A 26,106-nucleotide genomic window follows, 5' to 3' on the forward strand; every position below is an offset into this window, starting at 1 on the left:
AATCTAAATGGGGCCTAACCAGAGCAAGATATAGCTGAGGAACCACACCAGGTGTCTTGTTAATTACGCTTCGATTAATAAATCCTAGTGTCCTATTTGCCTTATTACGAACATTCAGGCATTGATCTTTTTGTTTTAAATTCTTACTAATCATAACTCCCAGATCCCTTTCGCAATCCGACTTCGCAATCTCAACACTTACCTTTATTCTTATGTTCTTAGACATATATGAATGAGATTAGGTGGTTATAGATAGCAGCTTTCTTGTGTGGGGCCAGTAGGACATCTGCAGTTACGTTTATTCTTATTTTCCTACGTTTAGATTTAGGAAATACCTGGGAAAATAGTGGTTCGGTAACATGGTTGTTGATTTGTGGAACCAATTATCGCATATCTTGATAGAAGTAGGATCCCTTGATTGTTTCAAGTATGCGTTGGACTTATATATTAATGGGATTGGGAAGATATAAATAGGTGCTGCCTCGTATGGGCCAATAGGCTTTCTGCAGTTACCTTCATTCTTGTTCCTAATTCCCTATTAATATCCCGTTTGATGTGTCCATCCATCCACTTGCACACCTCTACTAAGTCACTCCGAATTCTTGGCCTTTCTAGAGAATGCAAATTAGTACTACTTAGTCAATCTTTCTTCATATGACAAGTTTCTAATATGCAGGATTAACTTTGTTATTCTCGTATGGGCCAATAGGCCTTCTGCAGTTACCTTCATTCTTATGTTCCTAATACCCTATTAATATCCCGTTTGATGTGTCCATCCATCCACTTGCACACCTCTACTAAGTCACTCCGAATTCTTGGCCGTTCTAGAGAATGCAAATTTGTACTACTTAGTTAATCTTTCTTCATATGACAAGTTTCTAATTTGCAGGATTAACTTTGTTATCCTACGCTGGGCGTGTTCTAGTGAATTTATATCAGAAAACGTATATTTTAACTTGTTAAAAATATTTTGATTCATATTCATAAACAGTCTACTCATGCACATGTATAAACATACATGCCTCGTATTGTCAGTTTAACTTTATTCTAATGTTCTTAGCAATTTGAATATTTATCGGCATCGAGAAATGACCAAATAAACAAGTTCCATCATCCAGCAACATCAGTCACCTGAGATAGCTGCTACATAACCCCCCGGTGGCCACAACGGGTTAGCTCATTACTCATTTAGCTCACAGACTACAAGGTTGGTCACAAGCAGTACCACCACTGCAGTCACTCTCTCCATCACCTGTGTTCCCTTACCAACACCACTCCCAACCACCAATCACCAGGTGTATTCAACAACAACCACCACATCGACAAACTTCACCAGCCCTATTAGGAGATATTTTCTGAAACACTAGCACGTGTCGGAAAGACGTTTTATAAAGAGGTCAAGTAACTATATATTCTCGTGTTTTCCATCATGAGCCAACAGTCTAAGATGGACTTGGATATTACGAATTGCAGCCGTGGGCTGTGGCTGGTCAAGGTACCTAAATATTTGGGGGACAAATGGGCAGACTGTGCTGGCCATGACGTTGGAAAGCTTAAGATTACCAAGGTGCCTGGTAAACCTCCGACAATAACCTTTAAATCTAGTGAACACACCTTGAAGGACGGGAAAATTCCTCGGGAGCACAAGGTAATTTCTCATAGTTTAAAAGAAATGACACTCGGAGTTCTTTCTGAACCAGATCTCGGCAGCAGCAGCTCGGATGCTGCAGTTTCCGAGACACAGCAATTGTCCTTTGAGGGACAAGTCATCCACAAACTAGAATGTCAGCCTGTAGTGGACGACTACTATATCAATCAGAAAAGGGAAGCTGTGAAGAAAGCTGCCCAGTCTCTTCATACGGTAAAGCTTATTGACAGACCCCTCAACGGCTATAAGCCTATTTCACACCATAAACATAATGTTTATTTAGAGCAGAAGAAGAAGGCAGAAGGCAAGACGATTCGTGATGATAAAGATAAGGTCATGGAGTTGTTGTTTGCTGCATTTGAAAAGCATCAGTATTACAATATTAAGGATCTCCACAAGATTACCCGACAACCAATCACATATCTAAAGGAGATCCTGAAAGACCTATGTAACTATAATGTTAAGAATCCTCACAAGAATATGTGGGAACTCAAGCCCGAGTACCGTCATTACAAGCTTGCCGAAAAGGCTGTGGAAAATTCAATGTATGATTAGGTTCATACTAAACTTTGTTTCACAGTACAAAGGTAAAGAAAACGTGAAAGATCCAGGCAAATATTAGCCTCATACTCCAAGTCTGAGGTTATGATCTACCTTGCGGTGCTTGTGCCTCTATCCGCTACCCTTTACTGCAAGCCACGGCCGCTGCTCTGTCCCGTCTTCCAGACTGTGCAGTATCAGGACGAGTGGCAGAATGTCACAGAGATCGTGGTGTTTCCCATCAACCAGATCCTCCTCAACACCGTGTTCCAAGTCAGTGATGTTCCCGTGACCTCCGTCACAGTCCAGACGGTGACGGCACCAGCCCTGCAGCTGGTAATGATTGAGGTGAAGGTGGTGGAGGTGACTAAGCCCCTGATGGTGATGAACGTCGACACTGTCACCACCATAGAAGCAGCATCGCCTTTAACTTACTTTTATGACACCTTGAATATATCACAGATTCAATGTATCAATATCACGTGTTCATTGTATAGATATCATAAAAATAAATACTTATACAGAACTTCTTCTTGCTTAACCTATTTTAGATCAATGTTTTGACTAAGAATATAAGAAAAATGGAAAATCGCTGCTTACAGTGATCTGTTGACGAAATAAGGCAAATAGGACACTGGGATTTATTTATCAAAGCATTAGTAATAAAACACCTTGTGTTATTCTTCAGTTATATCCTGCTCTGGTTAGGCCCCATTTACATCATGCAGTTTAGTTTCGATTGCCGTGTTATATGTTGGGAATCCTGACACCCAAATTATTAACCCCTGTCACCACAACATAAATTGGTTGTGACCAGAAACTAATTTTACTAACCATTAATTTCAAGTAGGTGAATGTCAGAAGTTTTCTAGAAATCCATAACCGCGCAATTGCGTCAGTTACCACGTGCGATGACTGCTTTTTTTTAACAAATTATTTAACAGTTGTGATTATGAGTTTCAAACGGCGAGGGAAGGGGAATAAAAAGCAAAAATGGTTTCAAACCTCAATACAGGTAAGGAAATAAATAAAAATTATCAATAAATATAATGCATAGTGTAGCTATGCACCTCTAAATTAATTAAGTGCGTCATTTTGTGTTTAAATCCATGGAAAATAGTGGTTTTAAATCCGCGGAGTTGACGCGCACATTAATATCCAACCATAAGACTAAGCACTCACGTAAATTTATCCATTAATTGTGTGGATTATTTTCGTGTTAGGGTCAATAACATATTAATAAATACTCATCAAATACCAGAGTTGAAGAGATTACCCCATACTAATTATATATACATCACTCAAAATAAGAGTCTTTTATATAAAACCAAACAAAATACATAGCACTATTCCATTACTCCTCATTATTATGGTATATAAATTTATTGCCAAACCTTAACTGTAGTTAGGCAGGAGCCCAACTAAATGTTGCTCAATCTAGCCTAATCTATTGATTTGTGCTAAGCCACTAAGGATAGGAACATAAGAACAAAGGCAACTGCAGAAGGCCTGTTGGCCCATACGAGGCAGCTCCTATTTATAACCACCCAATCCCACTCATATACATGTCCAACCCACGCTTGAAACAATCGAGGGACCCCACCTCCACAATGTTACGCGGCAATTGGTTTCACAAATCAACAACCCTGTTACTGAACCAGTATTTACCCAAGTCTTTCCTAAATCTAAACTTATCCAATTTATAACCATTGTTTCGTGTTCTGTCTTGTGTTGATACTTTTAATACCCTATTAATATCCCCTTTGTTTTGTCCATTCACCCACTTGTAAACCTCTATCATGTCACACCTAACTCTTCGCCTTTCCAGTGATGCAAGTTAAGCTTTGTTAATCTTTCTTCATATGAAAGATTTCTAATTTGGGGAATTAACTTAGTCATTCTATGCTGGACACGTTCAAGTGAATTTATATCCATTCTATAGTATGGCGACCAAAACTCAACTGTATAATCTAAATGGGGCCTAACCAGAGCAAGATATAGCTGAGGAACCACACCAGGTGTCTTGTTAATTACGCTTCGATTAATAAATCCTAGTGTCCTATTTGCCTTATTACGAACATTCAGGCATTGATCTTTTTGTTTTAAATTCTTACTAATCATAACTCCCAGATCCCTTTCGCAATCCGACTTCGCAATCTCAACACTTACCTTTATTCTTATGTTCTTAGACATATATGAATGAGATTAGGTGGTTATAGATAGCAGCTTTCTTGTGTGGGGCCAGTAGGACATCTGCAGTTACGTTTATTCTTATTTTCCTACGTTTAGATTTAGGAAATACCTGGGAAAATAGTGGTTCGGTAACATGGTTGTTGATTTGTGGAACCAATTATCGCATATCTTGATAGAAGTAGGAATCCCTTGATTGTTTCAAGTATGCGTTGGACTTATATATTAATGGGATTGGGAAGATATAAATAGGTGCTGCCTCGTATGGGCCAATAGGCTTTCTGCAGTTACCTTCATTCTTGTTCCTAATTCCCTATTAATATCCCGTTTGATGTGTCCATCCATCCACTTGCACACCTCTACTAAGTCACTCCGAATTCTTGGCCTTTCTAGAGAATGCAAATTAGTACTACTTAGTCAATCTTTCTTCATATGACAAGTTTCTAATATGCAGGATTAACTTTGTTATTCTCGTATGGGCCAATAGGCCTTCTGCAGTTACCTTCATTCTTATGTTCCTAATACCCTATTAATATCCCGTTTGATGTGTCCATCCATCCACTTGCACACCTCTACTAAGTCACTCCGAATTCTTGGCCGTTCTAGAGAATGCAAATTTGTACTACTTAGTTAATCTTTCTTCATATGACAAGTTTCTAATTTGCAGGATTAACTTTGTTATCCTACGCTGGGCGTGTTCTAGTGAATTTATATCAGAAAACGTATATTTTAACTTGTTAAAAATATTTTGATTCATATTCATAAACAAGTACTCATGCACATGTATAAACATACATGCCTCGTATTGTCAGTTTAACTTTATTCTAATGTTCTTAGCAATTTGAATATTTATCGGCATCGAGAAATGACCAAATAAACAAGTTCCATCATCCAGCAACATCAGTCACCTGAGATAGCTGCTACATAACCCCCCGGTGGCCACAACGGGTTAGCTCATTACTCATTTAGCTCACAGACTACAAGGTTGGTCACAAGCAGTACCACCACTGCAGTCACTCTCTCCATCACCTGTGTTCCCTTACCAACACCACTCCCAACCACCAATCACCAGGTGTATTCAACAACAACCACCACATCGACAAACTTCACCAGCCCTATTGGAGATATTTTCTGAAACACTAGCACGTGTCGGAAAGACGTTTTATAAAGAGGTCAAGTAACTATATATTCTCGTGTTTTCCATCATGAGCCAACAGTCTAAGATGGACTTGGATATTACGAATTGCAGCCGTGGGCTGTGGCTGGTCAAGGTACCTAAATATTTGGGGGACAAATGGGCAGACTGTGCTGGCCATGACGTTGGAAAGCTTAAGATTACCAAGGTGCCTGGTAAACCTCCGACAATAACCTTTAAATCTAGTGAACACACCTTGAAGGACGGGAAAATTCCTCGGGAGCACAAGGTAATTTCTCATAGTTTAAAAGAAATGACACTCGGAGTTCTTTCTGAACCAGATCTCGGCAGCAGCAGCTCGGATGCTGCAGTTTCCGAGACACAGCAATTGTCCTTTGAGGGACAAGTCATCCACAAACTAGAATGTCAGCCTGTAGTGGACGACTACTATATCAATCAGAAAAGGGAAGCTGTGAAGAAAGCTGCCCAGTCTCTTCATACGGTAAAGCTTATTGACAGACCCCTCAACGGCTATAAGCCTATTTCACACCATAAACATAATGTTTATTTAGAGCAGAAGAAGAAGGCAGAAGGCAAGACGATTCGTGATGATAAAGATAAGGTCATGGAGTTGTTGTTTGCTGCATTTGAAAAGCATCAGTATTACAATATTAAGGATCTCCACAAGATTACCCGACAACCAATCACATATCTAAAGGAGATCCTGAAAGACCTATGTAACTATAATGTTAAGAATCCTCACAAGAATATGTGGGAACTCAAGCCCGAGTACCGTCATTACAAGCTTGCCGAAAAGGCTGTGGAAAATTCAATGTATGATTAGGTTCATACTAAACTTTGTTTCACAGTACAAAGGTAAAGAAAACGTGAAAGATCCAGGCAAATATTAGCCTCATACTCCAAGTCTGAGGTTATGATCTACCTTGCGGTGCTTGTGCAAGGTAGATCATAATCCGCTACCCTTTACTGCAAGCCACGGCCGCTGCTCTGTCCCGTCTTCCAGACTGTGCAGTATCAGGACGAGTGGCAGAATGTCACAGAGATCGTGGTGTTTCCCATCAACCAGATCCTCCTCAACACCGTGTTCCAAGTCAGTGATGTTCCCGTGACCTCCGTCACAGTCCAGACGGTGACGGCACCAGCCCTGCAGCTGGTAATGATTGAGGTGAAGGTGGTGGAGGTGACTAAGCCCCTGATGGTGATGAACGTCGACACTGTCACCACCATAGAAGCAGCATCGCCTTTAACTTACTTTTATGACACCTTGAATATATCACAGATTCAATGTATCAATATCACGTGTTCATTGTATAGATATCATAAAAATAAATACTTATACAGAACTTCTTCTTGCTTAACCTATTTTAGATCAATGTTTTGACTAAGAATATAAGAAAAATGGAAAATCGCTGCTTACAGTGATCTGTTGACGAAATAAGGCAAATAGGACACTGGGATTTATTTATCAAAGCATTAGTAATAAAACACCTTGTGTTATTCTTCAGTTATATCCTGCTCTGGTTAGGCCCCATTTACATCATGCAGTTTAGTTTCGATTGCCGTGTTATATGTTGGGAATCCTGACACCCAAATTATTAACCCCTGTCACCACAACATAAATTGGTTGTGACCAGAAACTAATTTTACTAACCATTAATTTCAAGTAGGTGAATGTCAGAAGTTTTCTAGAAATCCATAACCGCGCAATTGCGTCAGTTACCACGTGCGATGACTGCTTTTTTTTAACAAATTATTTAACAGTTGTGATTATGAGTTTCAAACGGCGAGGGAAGGGGAATAAAAAGCAAAAATGGTTTCAAACCTCAATACAGGTAAGGAAATAAATAAAAATTATCAATAAATATAATGCATAGTGTAGCTATGCACCTCTAAATTAATTAAGTGCGTCATTTTGTGTTTAAATCCATGGAAAATAGTGGTTTTAAATCCGCGGAGTTGACGCGCACATTAATATCCAACCATTAGACTAAGCACTCACGTAAATTTATCCATTAATTGTGTGGATTATTTTCGTGTTAGGGTCAATAACATATTAATAAATACTCATCAAATACCAGAGTTGAAGAGATTACCCCATACTAATTATATATACATCACTCAAAATAAGAGTCTTTTATATAAAACCAAACAAAATACATAGCACTATTCCATTACTCCTCATTATTATGGTATATAAATTTATTGCCAAACCTTAACTGTAGTTAGGCAGTAGCCCAACTAAATGTTGCTCAATCTAGCCTAATCTATTGATTTGTGCTAAGCCACTAAGGATAGGAACATAAGAACAAAGGCAACTGCAGAAGGCCTGTTGGCCCATACGAGGCAGCTCCTATTTATAACCACCCAATCCCACTCATATACATGTCCAACCCACGCTGGAAACAATCGAGGGACCCCACCTCCACAATGTTACGCGGCAATTGGTTTCACAAATCAACAACCCTGTTACTGAACCAGTATTTACCCAAGTCTTTCCTAAATCTAAACTTATCCAATTTATAACCATTGTTTCGTGTTCTGTCTTGTGTTGATACTTTTAATACCCTAATAATATCCCCTTTGTTTTGTCCATTCACCCACTTGTAAACCTCTATCATGTCACACCTAACTCTTCGCCTTTCCAGTGATGCAAGTTAAGCTTTGTTAATCTTTCTTCATATGAAAGATTTCTAATTTGGGGAATTAACTTAGTCATTCTATGCTGGACACGTTCAAGTGAATTTATATCCATTCTATAGTATGGCGACCAAAACTCAACTGTATAATCTAAATGGGGCCTAACCAGAGCAAGATATAGCTGAGGAACCACACCAGGTGTCTTGTTAATTACGCTTCGATTAATAAACCCTAGTGTCCTATTTGCCTTATTACGAACATTCAGGCATTGATCTTTTTGTTTTAAATTCTTACTAATCATAACTCCCAGATCCCTTTCGCAATCCGACTTCGCAATCTCAACACTTACCTTTATTCTTATGTTCTTAGACATATATGAATGAGATTAGGTGGTTATAGATAGCAGCTTTCTTGTGTGGGGCCAGTAGGACATCTGCAGTTACGTTTATTCTTATTTTCCTACGTTTAGATTTAGGAAATACCTGGGAAAATAGTGGTTCGGTAACATGGTTGTTGATTTGTGGAACCAATTATCGCATATCTTGATAGAAGTAGAATCCCTTGATTGTTTCAAGTATGCGTTGGACTTATATATTAATGGGATTGGGAAGATATAAATAGGTGCTGCCTCGTATGGGCCAATAGGCTTTCTGCAGTTACCTTCATTCTTGTTCCTAATTCCCTATTAATATCCCGTTTGATGTGTCCATCCATCCACTTGCACACCTCTACTAAGTCACTCCGAATTCTTGGCCTTTCTAGAGAATGCAAATTAGTACTACTTAGTCAATCTTTCTTCATATGACAAGTTTCTAATATGCAGGATTAACTTTGTTATTCTCGTATGGGCCAATAGGCCTTCTGCAGTTACCTTCATTCTTATGTTCCTAATACCCTATTAATATCCCGTTTGATGTGTCCATCCATCCACTTGCACACCTCTACTAAGTCACTCCGAATTCTTGGCCGTTCTAGAGAATGCAAATTTGTACTACTTAGTTAATCTTTCTTCATATGACAAGTTTCTAATTTGCAGGATTAACTTTGTTATCCTACGCTGGGCGTGTTCTAGTGAATTTATATCAGAAAACGTATATTTTAACTTGTTAAAAATATTTTGATTCATATTCATAAACAAGTACTCATGCACATGTATAAACATACATGCCTCGTATTGTCAGTTTAACTTTATTCTAATGTTCTTAGCAATTTGAATATTTATCGGCATCGAGAAATGACCAAATAAACAAGTTCCATCATCCAGCAACATCAGTCACCTGAGATAGCTGCTACATAACCCCCCGGTGGCCACAACGGGTTAGCTCATTACTCATTTAGCTCACAGACTACAAGGTTGGTCACAAGCAGTACCACCACTGCAGTCACTCTCTCCATCACCTGTGTTCCCTTACCAACACCACTCCCAACCACCAATCACCAGGTGTATTCAACAACAACCACCACATCGACAAACTTCACCAGCCCTATTGGAGATATTTTCTGAAACACTAGCACGTGTCGGAAAGACGTTTTATAAAGAGGTCAAGTAACTATATATTCTCGTGTTTTCCATCATGAGCCAACAGTCTAAGATGGACTTGGATATTACGAATTGCAGCCGTGGGCTGTGGCTGGTCAAGGTACCTAAATATTTGGGGGACAAATGGGCAGACTGTGCTGGCCATGACGTTGGAAAGCTTAAGATTACCAAGGTGCCTGGTAAACCTCCGACAATAACCTTTAAATCTAGTGAACACACCTTGAAGGACGGGAAAATTCCTCGGGAGCACAAGGTAATTTCTCATAGTTTAAAAGAAATGACACTCGGAGTTCTTTCTGAACCAGATCTCGGCAGCAGCAGCTCGGATGCTGCAGTTTCCGAGACACAGCAATTGTCCTTTGAGGGACAAGTCATCCACAAACTAGAATGTCAGCCTGTAGTGGACGACTACTATATCAATCAGAAAAGGGAAGCTGTGAAGAAAGCTGCCCAGTCTCTTCATACGGTAAAGCTTATTGACAGACCCCTCAACGGCTATAAGCCTATTTCACACCATAAACATAATGTTTATTTAGAGCAGAAGAAGAAGGCAGAAGGCAAGACGATTCGTGATGATAAAGATAAGGTCATGGAGTTGTTGTTTGCTGCATTTGAAAAGCATCAGTATTACAATATTAAGGATCTCCACAAGATTACCCGACAACCAATCACATATCTAAAGGAGATCCTGAAAGACCTATGTAACTATAATGTTAAGAATCCTCACAAGAATATGTGGGAACTCAAGCCCGAGTACCGTCATTACAAGCTTGCCGAAAAGGCTGTGGAAAATTCAATGTATGATTAGGTTCATACTAAACTTTGTTTCACAGTACAAAGGTAAAGAAAACGTGAAAGATCCAGGCAAATATTAGCCTCATACTCCAATGTCTGAGGTTATGATCTACCTTGCGGTGCTTGTGCAAGGTAGATCATAATCCGCTACCCTTTACTGCAAGCCACGGCCGCTGCTCTGTCCCGTCTTCCAGACTGTGCAGTATCAGGACGAGTGGCAGAATGTCACAGAGATCGTGGTGTTTCCCATCAACCAGATCCTCCTCAACACCGTGTTCCAAGTCAGTGATGTTCCCGTGACCTCCGTCACAGTCCAGACGGTGACGGCACCAGCCCTGCAGCTGGTAATGATTGAGGTGAAGGTGGTGGAGGTGACTAAGCCCCTGATGGTGATGAACGTCGACACTGTCACCACCATAGAAGCAGCATCGCCTTTAACTTACTTTTATGACACCTTGAATATATCACAGATTCAATGTATCAATATCACGTGTTCATTGTATAGATATCATAAAAATAAATACTTATACAGAACTTCTTCTTGCTTAACCTATTTTAGATCAATGTTTTGACTAAGAATATAAGAAAAATGGAAAATCGCTGCTTACAGTGATCTGTTGACGAAATAAGGCAAATAGGACACTGGGATTTATTTATCAAAGCATTAGTAATAAAACACCTTGTGTTATTCTTCAGTTATATCCTGCTCTGCTTAGGCCCCATTTACATCATGCAGTTTAGTTTCGATTGCCGTGTTATGTTGGGAATCCTGACACCCAAATTATTAACCCCTGTCACCACAACATAAATTGGTTGTGACCAGAAACTAATTTTACTAACCATTAATTTCAAGTAGGTGAATGTCAGAAGTTTTCTAGAAATCCATAACCGCGCAATTGCGTCAGTTACCACGTGCGATGACTGCTTTTTTTTAACAAATTATTTAACAGTTGTGATTATGAGTTTCAAACGGCGAGGGAAGGGGAATAAAAAGCAAAAATGGTTTCAAACCTCAATACAGGTAAGGAAATAAATAAAAATTATCAATAAATATAATGCATAGTGTAGCTATGCACCTCTAAATTAATTAAGTGCGTCATTTTGTGTTTAAATCCTATGGAAAATAGTGGTTTTAAATCCGCGGAGTTGACGCGCACATTAATATCCAACCATAAGACTAAGCACTCACATAAATTTATCCATTAATTGTGTGGATTATTTTCGTGTTAGGGTCAATAACATATTAATAAATACTCATCAAATACCAGAGTTGAAGAGATTACCCCATACTAATTATATATAACATCACTCAAAATAGAGTCTTTTATATAAAACCAAACAAAATACATAGCACTATTCCATTACTCCTCATTATTATGGTATATAAATTTATTGCCAAACCTTAACTGTAGTTAGGCAGGAGCCCAACTAAATGTTGCTCAATATAGCCTAATCTATTGATTTGTACTAAGCCACTAATGATAGGAACATAAGAACAAAGGCAACTGCAGAAGGCCTGTTGGCCCATACGAGGCAGCTCCTATTTATAACCACCCAATCCCACTCATATACATGTCCAACCCACGCTTGAAACAATCGAGGGACCCCACCTCCACAATGTTACGCGGCAATTGGTTTCACAAATCAACAACCCTGTTACTGAACCAGTATTTACCCAAGTCTTTCCTAAATCTAAACTTATCCAATTTATAACCATTGTTTCGTGTTCTGTCTTATGTTGATACTTTTAATACCCTATTAATATCCCCTTTGTTTTGTCCATTCACCCACTTGTAAACCTCTATCATGTCACACCTAACTCTTCGCCTTTCCAGTGATGCAAGTTAAGCTTTGTTAATCTTTCTTCATATGAAAGATTTCTAATTTGGGGAATTAACTTAGTCATTCTATGCTGGACACGTTCAAGTGAATTTATATCCATTCTATAGTATGGCGACCAAAACTCAACTGTATAATCTAAATGGGGCCTAACCAGAGCAAGATATAGCTGAGGAACCACACCAGGTGTCTTGTTAATTACGCTTCGATTAATAAATCCTACGTGTCCTATTTGCCTTATTACGAACATTCAGGCATTGATCTTTTTGTTTTAAATTCTTACTAATCATAACTCCCAGATCCCTTTCGCAATCCGACTTCGCAATCTCAACACTTACCTTTATTCTTATGTTCTTAGACATATATGAATGAGATTAGGTGGTTATAGATAGCAGCTTTCTTGTGTGAGGCCAGTAGGACATCTGCAGTTACGTTTATTCTTATTTTCCTACGTTTAGATTTAGGAAATACCTGGGAAAATAGTGGTTCGGTAACATGGTTGTTGATTTGTGGAACCAATTATCGCATATCTTGATAGAAGTAGGATCCCTTGATTGTTTCAAGTATGCGTTGGACTTATATATTAATGGGATTGGGAAGATATAAATAGGTGCTGCCTCGTATGGGCCAATAGGCCTTCTGCAGTTACTGTCATTCTTGTTCCTAATTCCCTATTAATATCCCGTTTGATGTGTCCATCCATCCACTTGCACACCTCTACTAAGTCACTCCGAATTCTTGGCCTTTCTAGAGAATGCAAATTAGTACTACTTAGTCAATCTTTCTTCATATGACAACTTTCTCATATGCAGGATTAACTTTGTTATTCTCGTATGGGCCAATAGGCCTTCTGCAGTTACCTTCATTCTTATGTTCCTAATACCCTATTTATATCCCGTTTGATGTGTCCATCCATCCACTTGCACACCTCTACTAAGTCTCTCCGAATTCTTGGCCGTTCTAAAGAACGCAAATTTGTACTACTTAGTTAATCTCTCTTCATATGACAAGTTTCTAATTTGCAGGATTAACTTTGTTATCCTACGCTGGGCGTGTTATAGTGAATTTATATCAGAAAACGTATATTTTAACTTGTTAAAAATATTTTGATTCATATTCATAAACAGTCTACTCATGCACATGTATAAACATACATGCCTCGTATTGTCAGTTTAACTTCATTCTAATGTTCTTATCAATTTGAATATTTATCGGCATCGAGAAATGACCAAATAAACAAGTTCCATCATCCAGCAACATCAGTCACCTGAGATAGCTGCTACATAACCCCCCGGTGGCCACAACGGGTTAGCTCATTACTCATTTAGCTCACAGACTACAAGGTTGGTCACAAGCAGTACCACCACTGCAGTCACTCTCTCCATCACCTGTGTTCCCTTACCAACACCACTCCCAACCACCAATCACCAGGTGTATTCAACAACAACCACCACATCGACAAACTTCACCAGCCCTATTGGAGATATTTTCTGAAACACTAGCAAGTGTCGGAAAGACGTTTTATAAAGAGGTCAAGTACCTATATATTCTCGTGTTTTCCATCATGAGCCAACAGTCTAAGATGGACTTGGATATTACGAATTGCAGCCGTGGGCTGTAGCTGGTCAAGGTACCTAAATATTTGGGGGACAAATGGGCAGACTGTGCTGGGCCATGACGTTGGAAAGCTTAAGATTACCAAGGTGCCTGGTAAACCTCCGACAATAACCTTTAAATCTAGTGAACACACCTTGAAGGACGGGAAAATTCCTCGGGAGCACAAGGTAATTTCTCATAGTTTAAAAGAAATGACACTCGGAGTTCTTTCTGAACCAGATCTCGGCAGCAGCAGCTCGGATGCTGCAGTTTCCGAGACACAGCAATTGTCCTTTGAGGGACAAGTCATCCACAAACTAGAATGTCAGCCTGTAGTGGACGACTACTATATCAATCAGAAAAGGGAAGCTGTGAAGAAAGCTGCCCAGTCTCTTCATACGGTAAAGCTTATTGACAGACCCCTCAACGGCTATAAGCCTATTTCACACCATAAACATAATGTTTATTTAGAGCAGAAGAAGAAGGCAGAAGGCAAGACGATTCTTGCGATAAAGATAAGGTCATGGAGTTGTTGTTTGCTGCATTTGAAAAGCATCAGTATTACAATATTAAGGATCTCCACAAGATTACCCGACAACCAATCACATATCTAAAGGAGATCCTGAAAGACCTATGTAACTATAATGTTAAGAATCCTCACAAGAATATGTGGGAACTCAAGCCCGAGTACCGTCATTACAAGCTTGCCGAAAAGGCTGTGGAAAATTCAATGTATGATTAGGTTCATACTAAACTTTGTTTCACAGTACAAAGGTAAAGAAAACGTGAAAGATCCATGCAAATATTAGCCTCATACTCCAAGTCTGAGGTTATGATCTACCTTGCGGTGCTTGTGCCTCTATCTGCAAGCCACGGCCGCTGCTCTGTCCCGTCTTCCAGACTGTGCAGTATCAGGACGAGTGGCAGAATGTCACAGAGATCGTGGTGTTTCCCATCAACCAGATCCTCCTCAACACCGTGTTCCAAGTCAGTGATGTTCCCGTGACCTCCGTCACAGTCCAGACGGTGACGGCACCAGCCCTGCAGCTGGTAATGATTGAGGTGAAGGTGGTGGAGGTGACTAAGCCCCTGATGGTGATGAACGTCGACACTGTCACCACCATAGAAGCAGCATCGCCTTTAACTTACTTTTATGACACCTTGAATATATCACAGATTCAATGTATCAATATCACGTGTTCATTGTATAGATATCATAAAAATAAATACTTATACAGAACTTCTTCTTGCTTGACCTATTTTAGATCAATGTTTTGACTAAGAATATAAGAAAAATGGAAAATCGCTGCTTACAGTGATCTGTTGACGAAATAAGGCAAATAGGACACTGGGATTTATTTATCAAAGCATTAGTAATAAAACACCTTGTGTTATTCTTCAGTTATATCCTGCTCTGGTTAGGCCCCATTTACATCATGCAGTTTAGTTTCGATTGCCGTGTTATATGTTGGGAATCCTGACACCCAAATTATTAACCCCTGTCACCACAACATAAATTGGTTGTGACCAGAAACTAATTTTACTAACCATTAATTTCAGGTAGGTGAATGTCAAAAGTTTTCTAGAAATCCATAACCGCGCAATTGCGTCAGTTACCACGTGCGATGACTGCTTTTTTTTAACAAATTATTTAACAGTTGTGATTATGAGTTTCAAACGGCGAGGGAAGGGGAATAAAAAGCAAAAATGGTTTCAAACCTCAATACAGGTAAGGAAATAAATAAAAATTATCAATAAATATAATGCATAGTGTAGCTATGCACCTCTAAATTAATTAAGTGCGTCATTTTGTGTTTAAATCCATGGAAAATAGTGGTTTTAAATCCGCGGAGTTGACGCGCACATTAATATCCAACCATAAGACTAAGCACTCACGTAAATTTATCCATTAATTGTGTGGATTATTTTCGTGTTAGGGTCAATAACATATTAATAAATACTCATCAAATACCAGAGTTGAAGAGATTACCCCATACTAATTATATATACATCACTCAAAATAAGAGTCTTTTATATAAAACCAAACAAAATACATAGCACTATTCCATTACTCCTCATTATTATGGTATATAAATTTATTGCCAAACCTTAACTGTAGTTAGGCAGGAGCCCAACTAAATGTTGCTCAATCTAGCCTAATCTATTGATTTGTGCTAAGCCACTAAGGATAGGAACATAAGAACAAAAGCAACTGCAGAAGGCCTGTTGGCCCACACGAGGCAGCTCCTATTTATAACCACCCAATCCCACTCATATACATGTCCAACCCGCGCTTGAAACAATCGAGGGACCCCACCTCCACAATGTTACGCGGCAATTGGTTTCACAAATCAACAACCCTGTTACTGAACCAGTATTTACCCAAGTCTTTCCTAAATCTAAACTTATCCAATTTATAACCATTGTTTCGTGTTCTGTCTTGTGTTGATACTTTTAATACCCTATTAATATCCCCTTTGTTTTGTCCATTCACCCACTTGTAAACCTCTATCATGTCACACCTAACTCTTCGCCTTTCCAGTGATGCAAGTTAAGCTTTGTTAATCTTTCTTCATATGAAAGATTTCTAATTTGGGGAATTAACTTAGTCATTCTATGCTGGACACGTTCAAGTGAATTTATATCCATTCTATAGTATGGCGACCAAAACTCATCTGTATAATCTAAATGGGGCCTAACCAGAGCAAGATATAGCTGAGGAACCACACCAGGTGTCTTGTTAATTACGCTTCGATTAATAAACCCTAGTGTCCTATTTGCCTTATTACGAACATTCAGGCATTGATCTTTTTGTTTTAAATTCTTACTAATCATAACTCCCAGATCCCTTTCGCAATCCGACTTCGCAATCTCAACATTTACCTTTATTCTTATGTTCTTAGACATATATGAATGATGATGATGATGATGAAGATTAAGCCACCCAAAAGGTGGCACGGGCATGAATAGCCCGTAAGTGGTGGCCTTTATAAGCCATTTACCAGTATCAAGAGCTGATACTGGAGATCTGTGGAGGTGCGAATGCACCCTGCATGATGGGAGATGTCTCCCTTGTGAATGTGTTTAAGATGAAGATGAAGCCACCCAATAGGTGGCACGGGCATGAATTGGTAAGTGGTAGCCCTTTTGAGCCATCACCAGTATCAATAGATGATACTGGAGATCTGTGGAGGTGCGACTGCACCCAGCGTGACGGGAGATGTCTCCCGTGTTTTAAACAGATGAAGAAGATGAAGATGAAGCCACCCAAAAGGTGGCACGGGCATGAATAGCTCGTAAGTGGTGGCCCTTTCGAGCCATCACCAGTATCAAGAGCTGATACTGGAGATCTGTGGAGGTGCAAGTGCACTCTGCATGACGGGAGATGTCTCCCATGAATGTGTCCAAGATGACAATTAAACCATCCAAAAAGTGGCACGGGCGTGAATAGCCCGTAAGTGGTGGCCCTTTTGAGCCATTACCAGTATCAAGAGCTGATACTGGAGATCTGTGGAGGTGCAACTGCACCCTGCGTGACGGGAGATGTCTCCCGGACCAAGTGTGTGGTCATATATATGAATGAGATTAGGTGGTTATAAATAGCAGCTTTCTTGTGTGGGGCCAGTAGGACATCTGCAGTTACGGATATTCTTATTTTCCTACGTTTAGATTTAGGAAATACCTGGGAAAATAGTGGTTCGGTAACATGGTTGTTGATTTGTGGAACCAATTATCGCATATCTTGATAGAAGTAGGATCCCTTGATTGTTTCAAGTATGCGTTGGACTTATATATTAATGGGATTGGGAAGATATAAATAGGTGCTGCCTCTTATGGGCCAATAGGTTTTCTGCAGTTACCTTCATTCTTGTTCCTAATTCCCTATTAATATCCCCCTTTGATGTGTCCATCCATCCACTTGCACACCTCTACTAAGTCACTCCGAATTCTTGGCCTTTCTAGAGAATGCAAATTAGTACTACTTAGTCAATCTTTCTTCATATGACATGTTTCTAATATGCAGGATTAACTTTGTTATTCTAGTATGGGCCAATAGGCCTTCTGCAGTTACCTTCATTCTTATGTTCCTAATACCCTATTAATATCCCGTTTGATGTCCCGTCCATCCACTTGCACACCTCTACTAAGTCTCTCTTAAATGTTGGACTTTCTGCGGGAGGAGGTGCGTCAGCTGAAAGAACAACGAGAAGTAACGAAGGAGGAGACCAGCAGTAAAGGGACCTCGTCTTGGAGAGTTGTTAAAGACAGGGGCCTTAAGAAGACTTTGAAAAAGCCGCCTTCAAACGCCATAGCAACTTCTAATTCATTTGACGTTTTGGAGGACGAGTGCTGTGGTGAGACTGTGGATCGCGCAAAAGGGAAAGCAACGAAGAGAAAGGAAGCGCAGGCCCCTCAGAAAGTAAAGGAAGTACCTAAGCAAACATTAGTTGTGGGAGATTCCCAGATAAGGTATTTGGATAGAACGTTTTGTGCTAGAGATAGGGGGAACAGGTTAAGGGTTTGCTATCCCGGAGCTGGCATTGGTGATATTATAAACAACATGAATGATATTATGGCTGGTAATGGGAACAATCCCATTATTTGCATTAGCGTGGGAGGAAATGATGTTGGTCGAGTTAGGAGTGAGGAACTGATCCAGAGGTATAAAACAGCCATAGAGTTAGTTAGGAGCAAGGGAGGAATCCCGATCATATGTGGCATTCTTCCAAGAAAGGGAGTGGGAAATGAATGGATATCGAGGGCACTTGGTGTCAATTGCCGGCTGGAAAGATATTGCAAATCAAATGCAATATCTTTCATAGACAACTGGGAACACTTCTATGGAAGAAATGAAATGTATGCTCGTGATGGGGTGCATCTATCGAGAGCTGGGGTTGTTGCTGTTGCGAACTCGTTAGAAGAAGTGGTTAGAGGTGTTTGTTTGGGTTTAAACTGTTAGTAGATAGAGGTATGGGAATTGATTTGGAGGAAGGAGGTAATAAAAGTATGTGTTTGTGGGAGAAAGGAATTGGCAAAACGATCAGGGAAAGAGAAGGTCCGCAAAATAACAATTCACTTAGGGTATATTACACTAACAGTAGAAGTCTAAGAAATAAAATTAACGAATTAAATGCTCTTGTCTGCACAGAAAAAATAGATATTATTGCACTTACCGAAACGTGGATGAATGTAGAAAATAGAGAACTATTAGCTGAATATCAAATATATGGATTTAAACTATTTCACACAGATAGATATATTAGACGAGGAGGTGGAGTAGCCATATATGTTAGGGACAATTTGAAATGTAGTCTCAAAGAGGGAATCAAAACAGAGCCACACACAGAAACTATTTGGATTGAATTAAACGAAAAAGCTAATAATATTATAATAGGAGTAATATATAGGCCACCAAATTTAGACAGAATGGAAGCAAAGCATCTATGGGATGAAATATCTAGAGCATCTAGATCTAACAGTATTTATGTCATGGGTGACTTTAATTTTAGCGGAATAAACTGGTTGAACAAAACAGGGAATAGTGAAGCAGAAGATTTTCTAGAATTAATTGACGATTGCTTTCTTACGCAACACATTAAGGAACCAACACGGGAAAATAATATTTTAGATTTAGTGTTAACTAACAGGGAAACGCAAATTAATGACATCGAAATAGGGAGTGAGCTAGGGAGCAGTGATCACAAAGAAATCAGATTTAGCATAGAATGGAATAGACCAGTAGGAGAAAATTCTGTTAAAGTGCCAGATTTTCGAAAAGCTGATTTTAATAGCCTAAGAAATTTTTTGGGTCAAATTGATTGGAAAGTCTTGGGTATGGGGTGTGGGCCGGTCTTGGAGCGAGACATGAACCCAGCGATAAGTGACTTAAATGGGGATTTCGATGTGGATTCAATATATAACTTATTTAAGAATATTCTAAACAAAGCACAGGAACGTAATATACCATACAAATTAAATAGATCGAATACTAATGACCCAAAGTGGATAACAAAGAATTTGAAGAACCTTATAGGTAAAAAGAGAGCTTGGTACAAAAGGATTAAAAATGGGGAGGTCACTTTAGAACAGGAATTCGTACAACTGGTTAGAAATGTTAAAAAAGAGATAAGGAAAGCAAAAAGAAACTATGAAGTTCGCATAGCAGGGCAAGCAAAGACAAATCCTAAAGGGTTTTTTCAGTTATATCGTACTAAGACTAGGGAAAGGATAGGTCCATTAAAAACTGAGACAGGTCAAATAACAGATAGTGATGAAGAGATGAGTAGTATTTTTAATAAATATTTTGTATCTGTATTTACTAAAGAGGAACTTAACAATATGCCTTCAGCCGAACAAGTCTATGTGGGTGGGGACGAGGACAGGTTGACGAGTTTAGCAGTTACCAGGGAGGATGTTCTTAAACAAATAGTAAAACTCAAACCAAACAAATCCCCAGGGCCGGATGAAGTGTTTGCTAGGGTGCTTAAAGAATGCAAAGAGGAGCTTTGTGACCCACTGTCAACCATATTTAATAAATCAATAGAGTCAGGCAGAGTGCCAGAGTTTTGGAAAGTTGCTAATGTGATACCAGTTTTTAAGAAAGGAGATAGATCACTTGCGTCTAACTATCGACCAATTAGCCTAACGTCTATTGTGGGAAAGTTACTCGAATCTATAATAGCAAATAAAATTCGTCTTCATCTTGAAAAACATAAATTAATAATTGAGTCGCAACATGGTTTTATAAATGGCCGTTCATGTTTAACAAATTTGTTATCTTTTTATTCTAGCATTGTTGAGGCAGTTGATAGTGGTAAGGATTGCGATGTTGTATACCTTGACTTTAGCAAAGCTTTTGATACAGTGCCACATGAAAGACTGATTAAAAAGATAGAGTCTCATGGTATTGGGGGTGCTATATTAAGCTGGATTAGGGCATGGCTATACCAAAGGAAACAGAGAGTTAGTATAAATGGAATCAAGTCAGAGTGGGAAAATGTTGTAAGTGGAGTGCCTCAAGGCTCTGTCCTGGGACCTCTGTTGTTTATAATATATATAAATGATTTAGATTCAGGTTTGAGTAGCAACATTTGCAAATTTGCCGATGATACGAAAATCGGTAGGGAAATTAATTCGGAGGAGGACTCACTATCACTTCAAGTTGATCTAGATAGGGTTTTGAAATGGTCAAAGGATTGGCAGATGCAGTTTAATGCTGATAAATGTAAAGTTCTGAGGTTAGGTAATGATGATAGAGTTACAAGATACGAGCTAGATGGTGTTGTGATTGCGAAGTCGGATTGCGAAAGGGATCTGGGAGTTATGATTAGTAAGAATTTAAAACAAAAGGATCAATGCATAAATGTTCGTAATAAGGCAAATCGGACACTTGGATTTATTAATCGCAGCGTTAGTAACAAGACACCTGGTGTGGTTCTCAAGCTATATCTTGCTCTAGTTAGGCCCCATTTAGATTATGCAGTTCAGTTTTGGTCGCCATATTATAGAATGGATATAAATTCACTTGAACGTGTCCAGCGTAGGATGACTAAGTTAATTCCCCAAATTAGAAATCTTTCATATGAAGAAAGATTAACAAAGCTTAAGTTGCATTCACTGGAAAGGCGAAGAGTTAGGGGTGACATGATAGAGGTTTACAAGTGGATGAATGGACATAACCGGGGGGATATTAATAGGGTATTAAAAGTATCAACACAGGACAGAACACGAAATAATGGATATAAATTGGATAAGTTTAGATTTAGGAAAGACTTGGGTAAATACTGGTTCAGTAACAGGGTTGTTGATTTGTGGAACCAATTGCCGCGTAACATTGTGGAGGTGGGGTCCCTCGATTGTTTCAAGCACGGGTTGGACAAGTATATGAGTGGGATTGGGTGGTTATAGAATAGGAGCTGCCTCGTATGGGCCAATAGGCCTTCTGCAGCTACCTTTGTTCTTATGTTCTTATGTTCTTATGTTCTCCGAATTCTTGGCCGTTCTAGAGAATGCAAATTTATACTACTTAGTTAATCTTTCTTCATATGACAAGTTTCTAATTTGCAGGATTAACTTTGTTATCCTACGCTGGGCGTGTTCTAGTGAATTTATATCAGAAAACGTATATTTTAACTTGTTAAAAATATTTTGATTCATATTCATAAACAGTCTACTCATGCACATGTATAAACATACATGCCTCGTATTGTCAGTTTAACTTTATTCTAATGTTCTTAGCAATTTGAATATTTATCGGCATCGAGAAATGACCAAATAAACAAGTTCCATCATCCAGCAACATCAGTCACCTGAGATAGCTGCTACATAACCCCCCGGTGGCCACAACGGGTTAGCTCATTACTCATTTAGCTCACAGACTACAAGGTTGGTCACAAGCAGTACCACCACTGCAGTCACTCTCTCCATCACCTGTGTTCCCTTACCAACACCACTCCCAACCACCAATCACCAGGTGTATTCAACAACAACCACCACATCGACAAACTTCACCAGCCCTATTGGAGATATTTTCTGAAACACTAGCAAGTGTCGGAAAGACGTTTTATAAAGAGGTCAAGTAACTATATATTCTCGTGTTTTCCATCATGAGCCAACAGTCTAAGATGGACTTGGATATTACGAATTGCAGCCGTGGGCTGTGGCTGGTCAAGGTACCTAAATATTTGGGGGACAAATGGGCAGACTGTGCTGGCCATGACGTTGGAAAGCTTAAGATTACCAAGGTGCCTGGTAAACCTCCGACAATAACCTTTAAATCTAGTGAACACACCTTGAAGGACGGGAAAATTCCTCGGGAGCACAAGGTAATTTCTCATAGTTTAAAAGAAATGACACTCGGAGTTCTTTCTGAACCAGATCTCGGCAGCAGCAGCTCGGATGCTGCAGTTTCCGAGACACAGCAATTGTCCTTTGAGGGACAAGTCATCCACAAACTAGAATGTCAGCCTGTAGTGGACGACTACTATATCAATCAGAAAAGGGAAGCTGTGAAGAAAGCTGTCCAGTCTCTTCATACGGTAAAGCTTATTGACAGACCCCTCAACGGCTATAAGCCTATTTCACACCATAAACATAATGTTTATTTAGAGCAGAAGAAGAAGGCAGAAGGCAAGACGATTCGTGATGATAAAGATAAGGTCATGGAGTTGTTGTTTGCTGCATTTGAAAAGCATCAGTATTACAATATTAAGGATCTCCACATGATTACCCGACAACCAATCACATATCTAAAGGAGATCCTGAAAGACCTATGTAACTATAATGTTAAGAATCCTCACAAGAATATGTGGGAACTCAAGCCCGAGTACCGTCATTACAAGTTTGTGGAAAATTCAATGTATGATTAGGTTCATACTAAACTTTGTTTCACAGTACAAAGGTAAAGAAAACGTGAAAGATCCAGGCAAATATTAGCCTCATACTCCAAGTCTGAGGTTATGATCTACCTTGCGGTGCTTGTGCCTCTATCCGCTACCCTTTACTGCAAGCCACGGCCGCTGCTCTGTCCCGTCTTCCAGACTGTGCAGTATCAGGACGAGTGGCAGAATGTCACAGAGATCGTGGTGTTTCCCATCAACCAGATCCTCCTCAACACCGTGTTCCAAGTCAGTGATGTTCCCGTGACCTCCGTCACAGTCCAGACGGTGACGGCACCAGCCCTGCAGCTGGTAATGATTGAGGTGAAGGTGGTAGAGGTGACTAAGCCCCTGATGGTGATGAACGTCAACACTGTCACCACCATAGAAGCAGCATCGCCTTTAACTTACTTTTATGACACCTTGAATATATCACAGATTCAATGTATCAATATCACGTGTTCATTGTATAGATATCATAAAAATAAATACTTATACAGAACTTCTTCTTGCTTAACCTATTTTAGATCAATGTTTTGACTAAGAATATAAGAAAAATGGAAAATCGCTGCTTACAGTGATCTGTTGACGAAATAAGGCAAATAGGACACTGGGATTTATTTATCAAAGCATTAGTAATAAAACACCTTGTGTTATTCTTCAGTTATATCCTGCTCTGGTTAGGCCCCATTTACATCATGCAGTTTAGTTTCGATTGCCGTGTTATATGTTGGGAATCCTGACACCCAAATTATTAACCCCTGTCACCACAACATAAATTGGTTGTGACCAGAAACTAATTTTACTAACCATTAATTTCAAGTAGGTGAATGTCAGAAGTTTTCTAGAAATCCATAACCGCGCAATTGCGTCAGTTACCACGTGCGATGACTGCTTTTTTTTAACAAATTATTTAACAGTTGTGATTATGAGTTTCAAACGGCGAGGGAAGGGGAATAAAAAGCAAAAATGGTTTCAAACCTCAATACAGGTAAGGAAATAAATAAAAATTATCAATAAATATAATGCATAGTGTAGCAATGCACCTCTAAATTAATTAAGTGCGTCATTTTGTGTTTAAATCCATGGAAAATAGTGGTTTTAAGTCCGCGGAGTTGACGCGCACATTAATATCCAACCATAAGACTAAGCACTCACATAAATTTATCCATTAATTGTGTGGATTATTTTTGTGTTAGGGTCAATAACATATTAATAAATACTCATCAAATACCAGAGTTGAAGAGATTACCCCATACTAATTATATATACATCACTCAAAATAAGAGTCTTTTATATAAAACCAAACAAAATACATAGCACTATTCCATTACTCCTCATTATTATGGTATATAAATTTATTGCCAAACCTTAACTGTAGTTAGGCAGGAGCCCAACTAAATGTTGCTCAATCTAGCCTAATCTATTGATTTGTGCTAAGCCACTAAGGATAGGAACATAAGAACAAAGGCAACTGCAGAAGGCCTGTTGGCCCACACGAGGCAGCTCCTATTTATAACCACCCAATCCCACTCATATACATGTCCAACCCGCGCTTGAAACAATCGAGGGACCCCACCTCCACAATGTTACGCGGCAATTGGTTTCACAAATCAACAACCCTGTTACTGAACCAGTATTTACCCAAGTCTTTCCTAAATCTAAACTTATCCAATTTATAACCATTGTTTCGTGTTCTGTCTTGTGTTGATACTTTTAATACCCTATTAATATCCCCTTTGTTTTGTCCATTCACCCACTTGTAAACCTCTATCATGTCACACCTAACTCTTCGCCTTTCCAGTGATGCAAGTTAAGCTTTGTTAATCTTTCTTCATATGAAAGATTTATAATTTGGGGAATTAACTTGGTCATTCTATGCTGGACACGTTCAAGTGAATTTATATCCATTCTATAGTATGGCGACCAAAACTCATCTGTATAATCTAAATGGGGCCTAACCAGAGCAAGATATAGCTGAGGAACCACACCAGGTGTCTTGTTAATTACGCTTCGATTAATAAACCCTAGTGTCCTATTTGCCTTATTACGAACATTCAGGCATTGATCTTTTTGTTTTAAATTCTTACTAATCATAACTCCCAGATCCCTTTCGCAATCCGACTTCGCAATCTCAACATTTACCTTTATTCTTATGTTCTTAGACATATATGAATGATGATGATGATGATGAAGATTAAGCCACCCAAAAGGTGGCACGGGCATGAATAGCCCGTAAGTGGTGGCCTTTATAAGCCATTTACCAGTATCAAGAGCTGATACTGGAGATCTGTGGAGGTGCGAATGCACCCTGCATGATGGGAGATGTCTCCCTTGTGAATGTGTTTAAGATGAAGATGAAGCCACCCAATAGGTGGCACGGGCATGAATTGGTAAGTGGTAGCCCTTTTGAGCCATCACCAGTATCAATAGATGATACTGGAGATCTGTGGAGGTGCGACTGCACCCAGCGTGACGGGAGATGTCTCCCGTGTTTTAAACAGATGAAGAAGATGAAGATGAAGCCACCCAAAAGGTGGCACGGGCATGAATAGCTCGTAAGTGGTGGCCCTTTCGAGCCATCACCAGTATCAAGAGCTGATACTGGAGATCTGTGGAGGTGCAAGTGCACTCTGCATGACGGGAGATGTCTCCCATGAATGTGTCCAAGATGACGATTAAACCATCCAAAAAGTGGCACGGGCGTGAATAGCCCGTAAGTGGTGGCCCTTTTGAGCCATTACCAGTATCAAGAGCTGATACTGGAGATCTGTGGAGGTGCAACTGC

The 26,106-nt window shown here is 39.4% G+C and overlaps 2 protein-coding genes across 2 annotated transcripts; both read left to right on the forward strand.

Annotated features, from left to right (window-relative positions):
- The first annotated feature begins 5,583 nt into the window (after nucleotides 1-5,583).
- LOC138356453 (general transcription factor IIF subunit 2-like) lies at nucleotides 5,584-6,357 on the forward strand. Its single transcript, XM_069312610.1, has one exon. The coding sequence runs from the start codon at nucleotides 5,584-5,586 to the stop codon at nucleotides 6,355-6,357; it is 774 nt and encodes a 257-aa protein (XP_069168711.1).
- A 3,388-nt stretch (nucleotides 6,358-9,745) lies between these two features.
- On the forward strand, nucleotides 9,746-10,519 carry LOC138356454 (general transcription factor IIF subunit 2-like). Its single transcript, XM_069312611.1, has one exon. The coding sequence runs from the start codon at nucleotides 9,746-9,748 to the stop codon at nucleotides 10,517-10,519; it is 774 nt and encodes a 257-aa protein (XP_069168712.1).
- The last annotated feature ends 15,587 nt before the right edge of the window (nucleotides 10,520-26,106 follow it).

The sequence above is a fragment of the Procambarus clarkii genome, chromosome 72 (genome assembly GCF_040958095.1).
Source record: "Procambarus clarkii isolate CNS0578487 chromosome 72, FALCON_Pclarkii_2.0, whole genome shotgun sequence".
NCBI classification, from domain to species: Eukaryota; Metazoa; Arthropoda; class Malacostraca; order Decapoda; family Cambaridae; genus Procambarus; species Procambarus clarkii.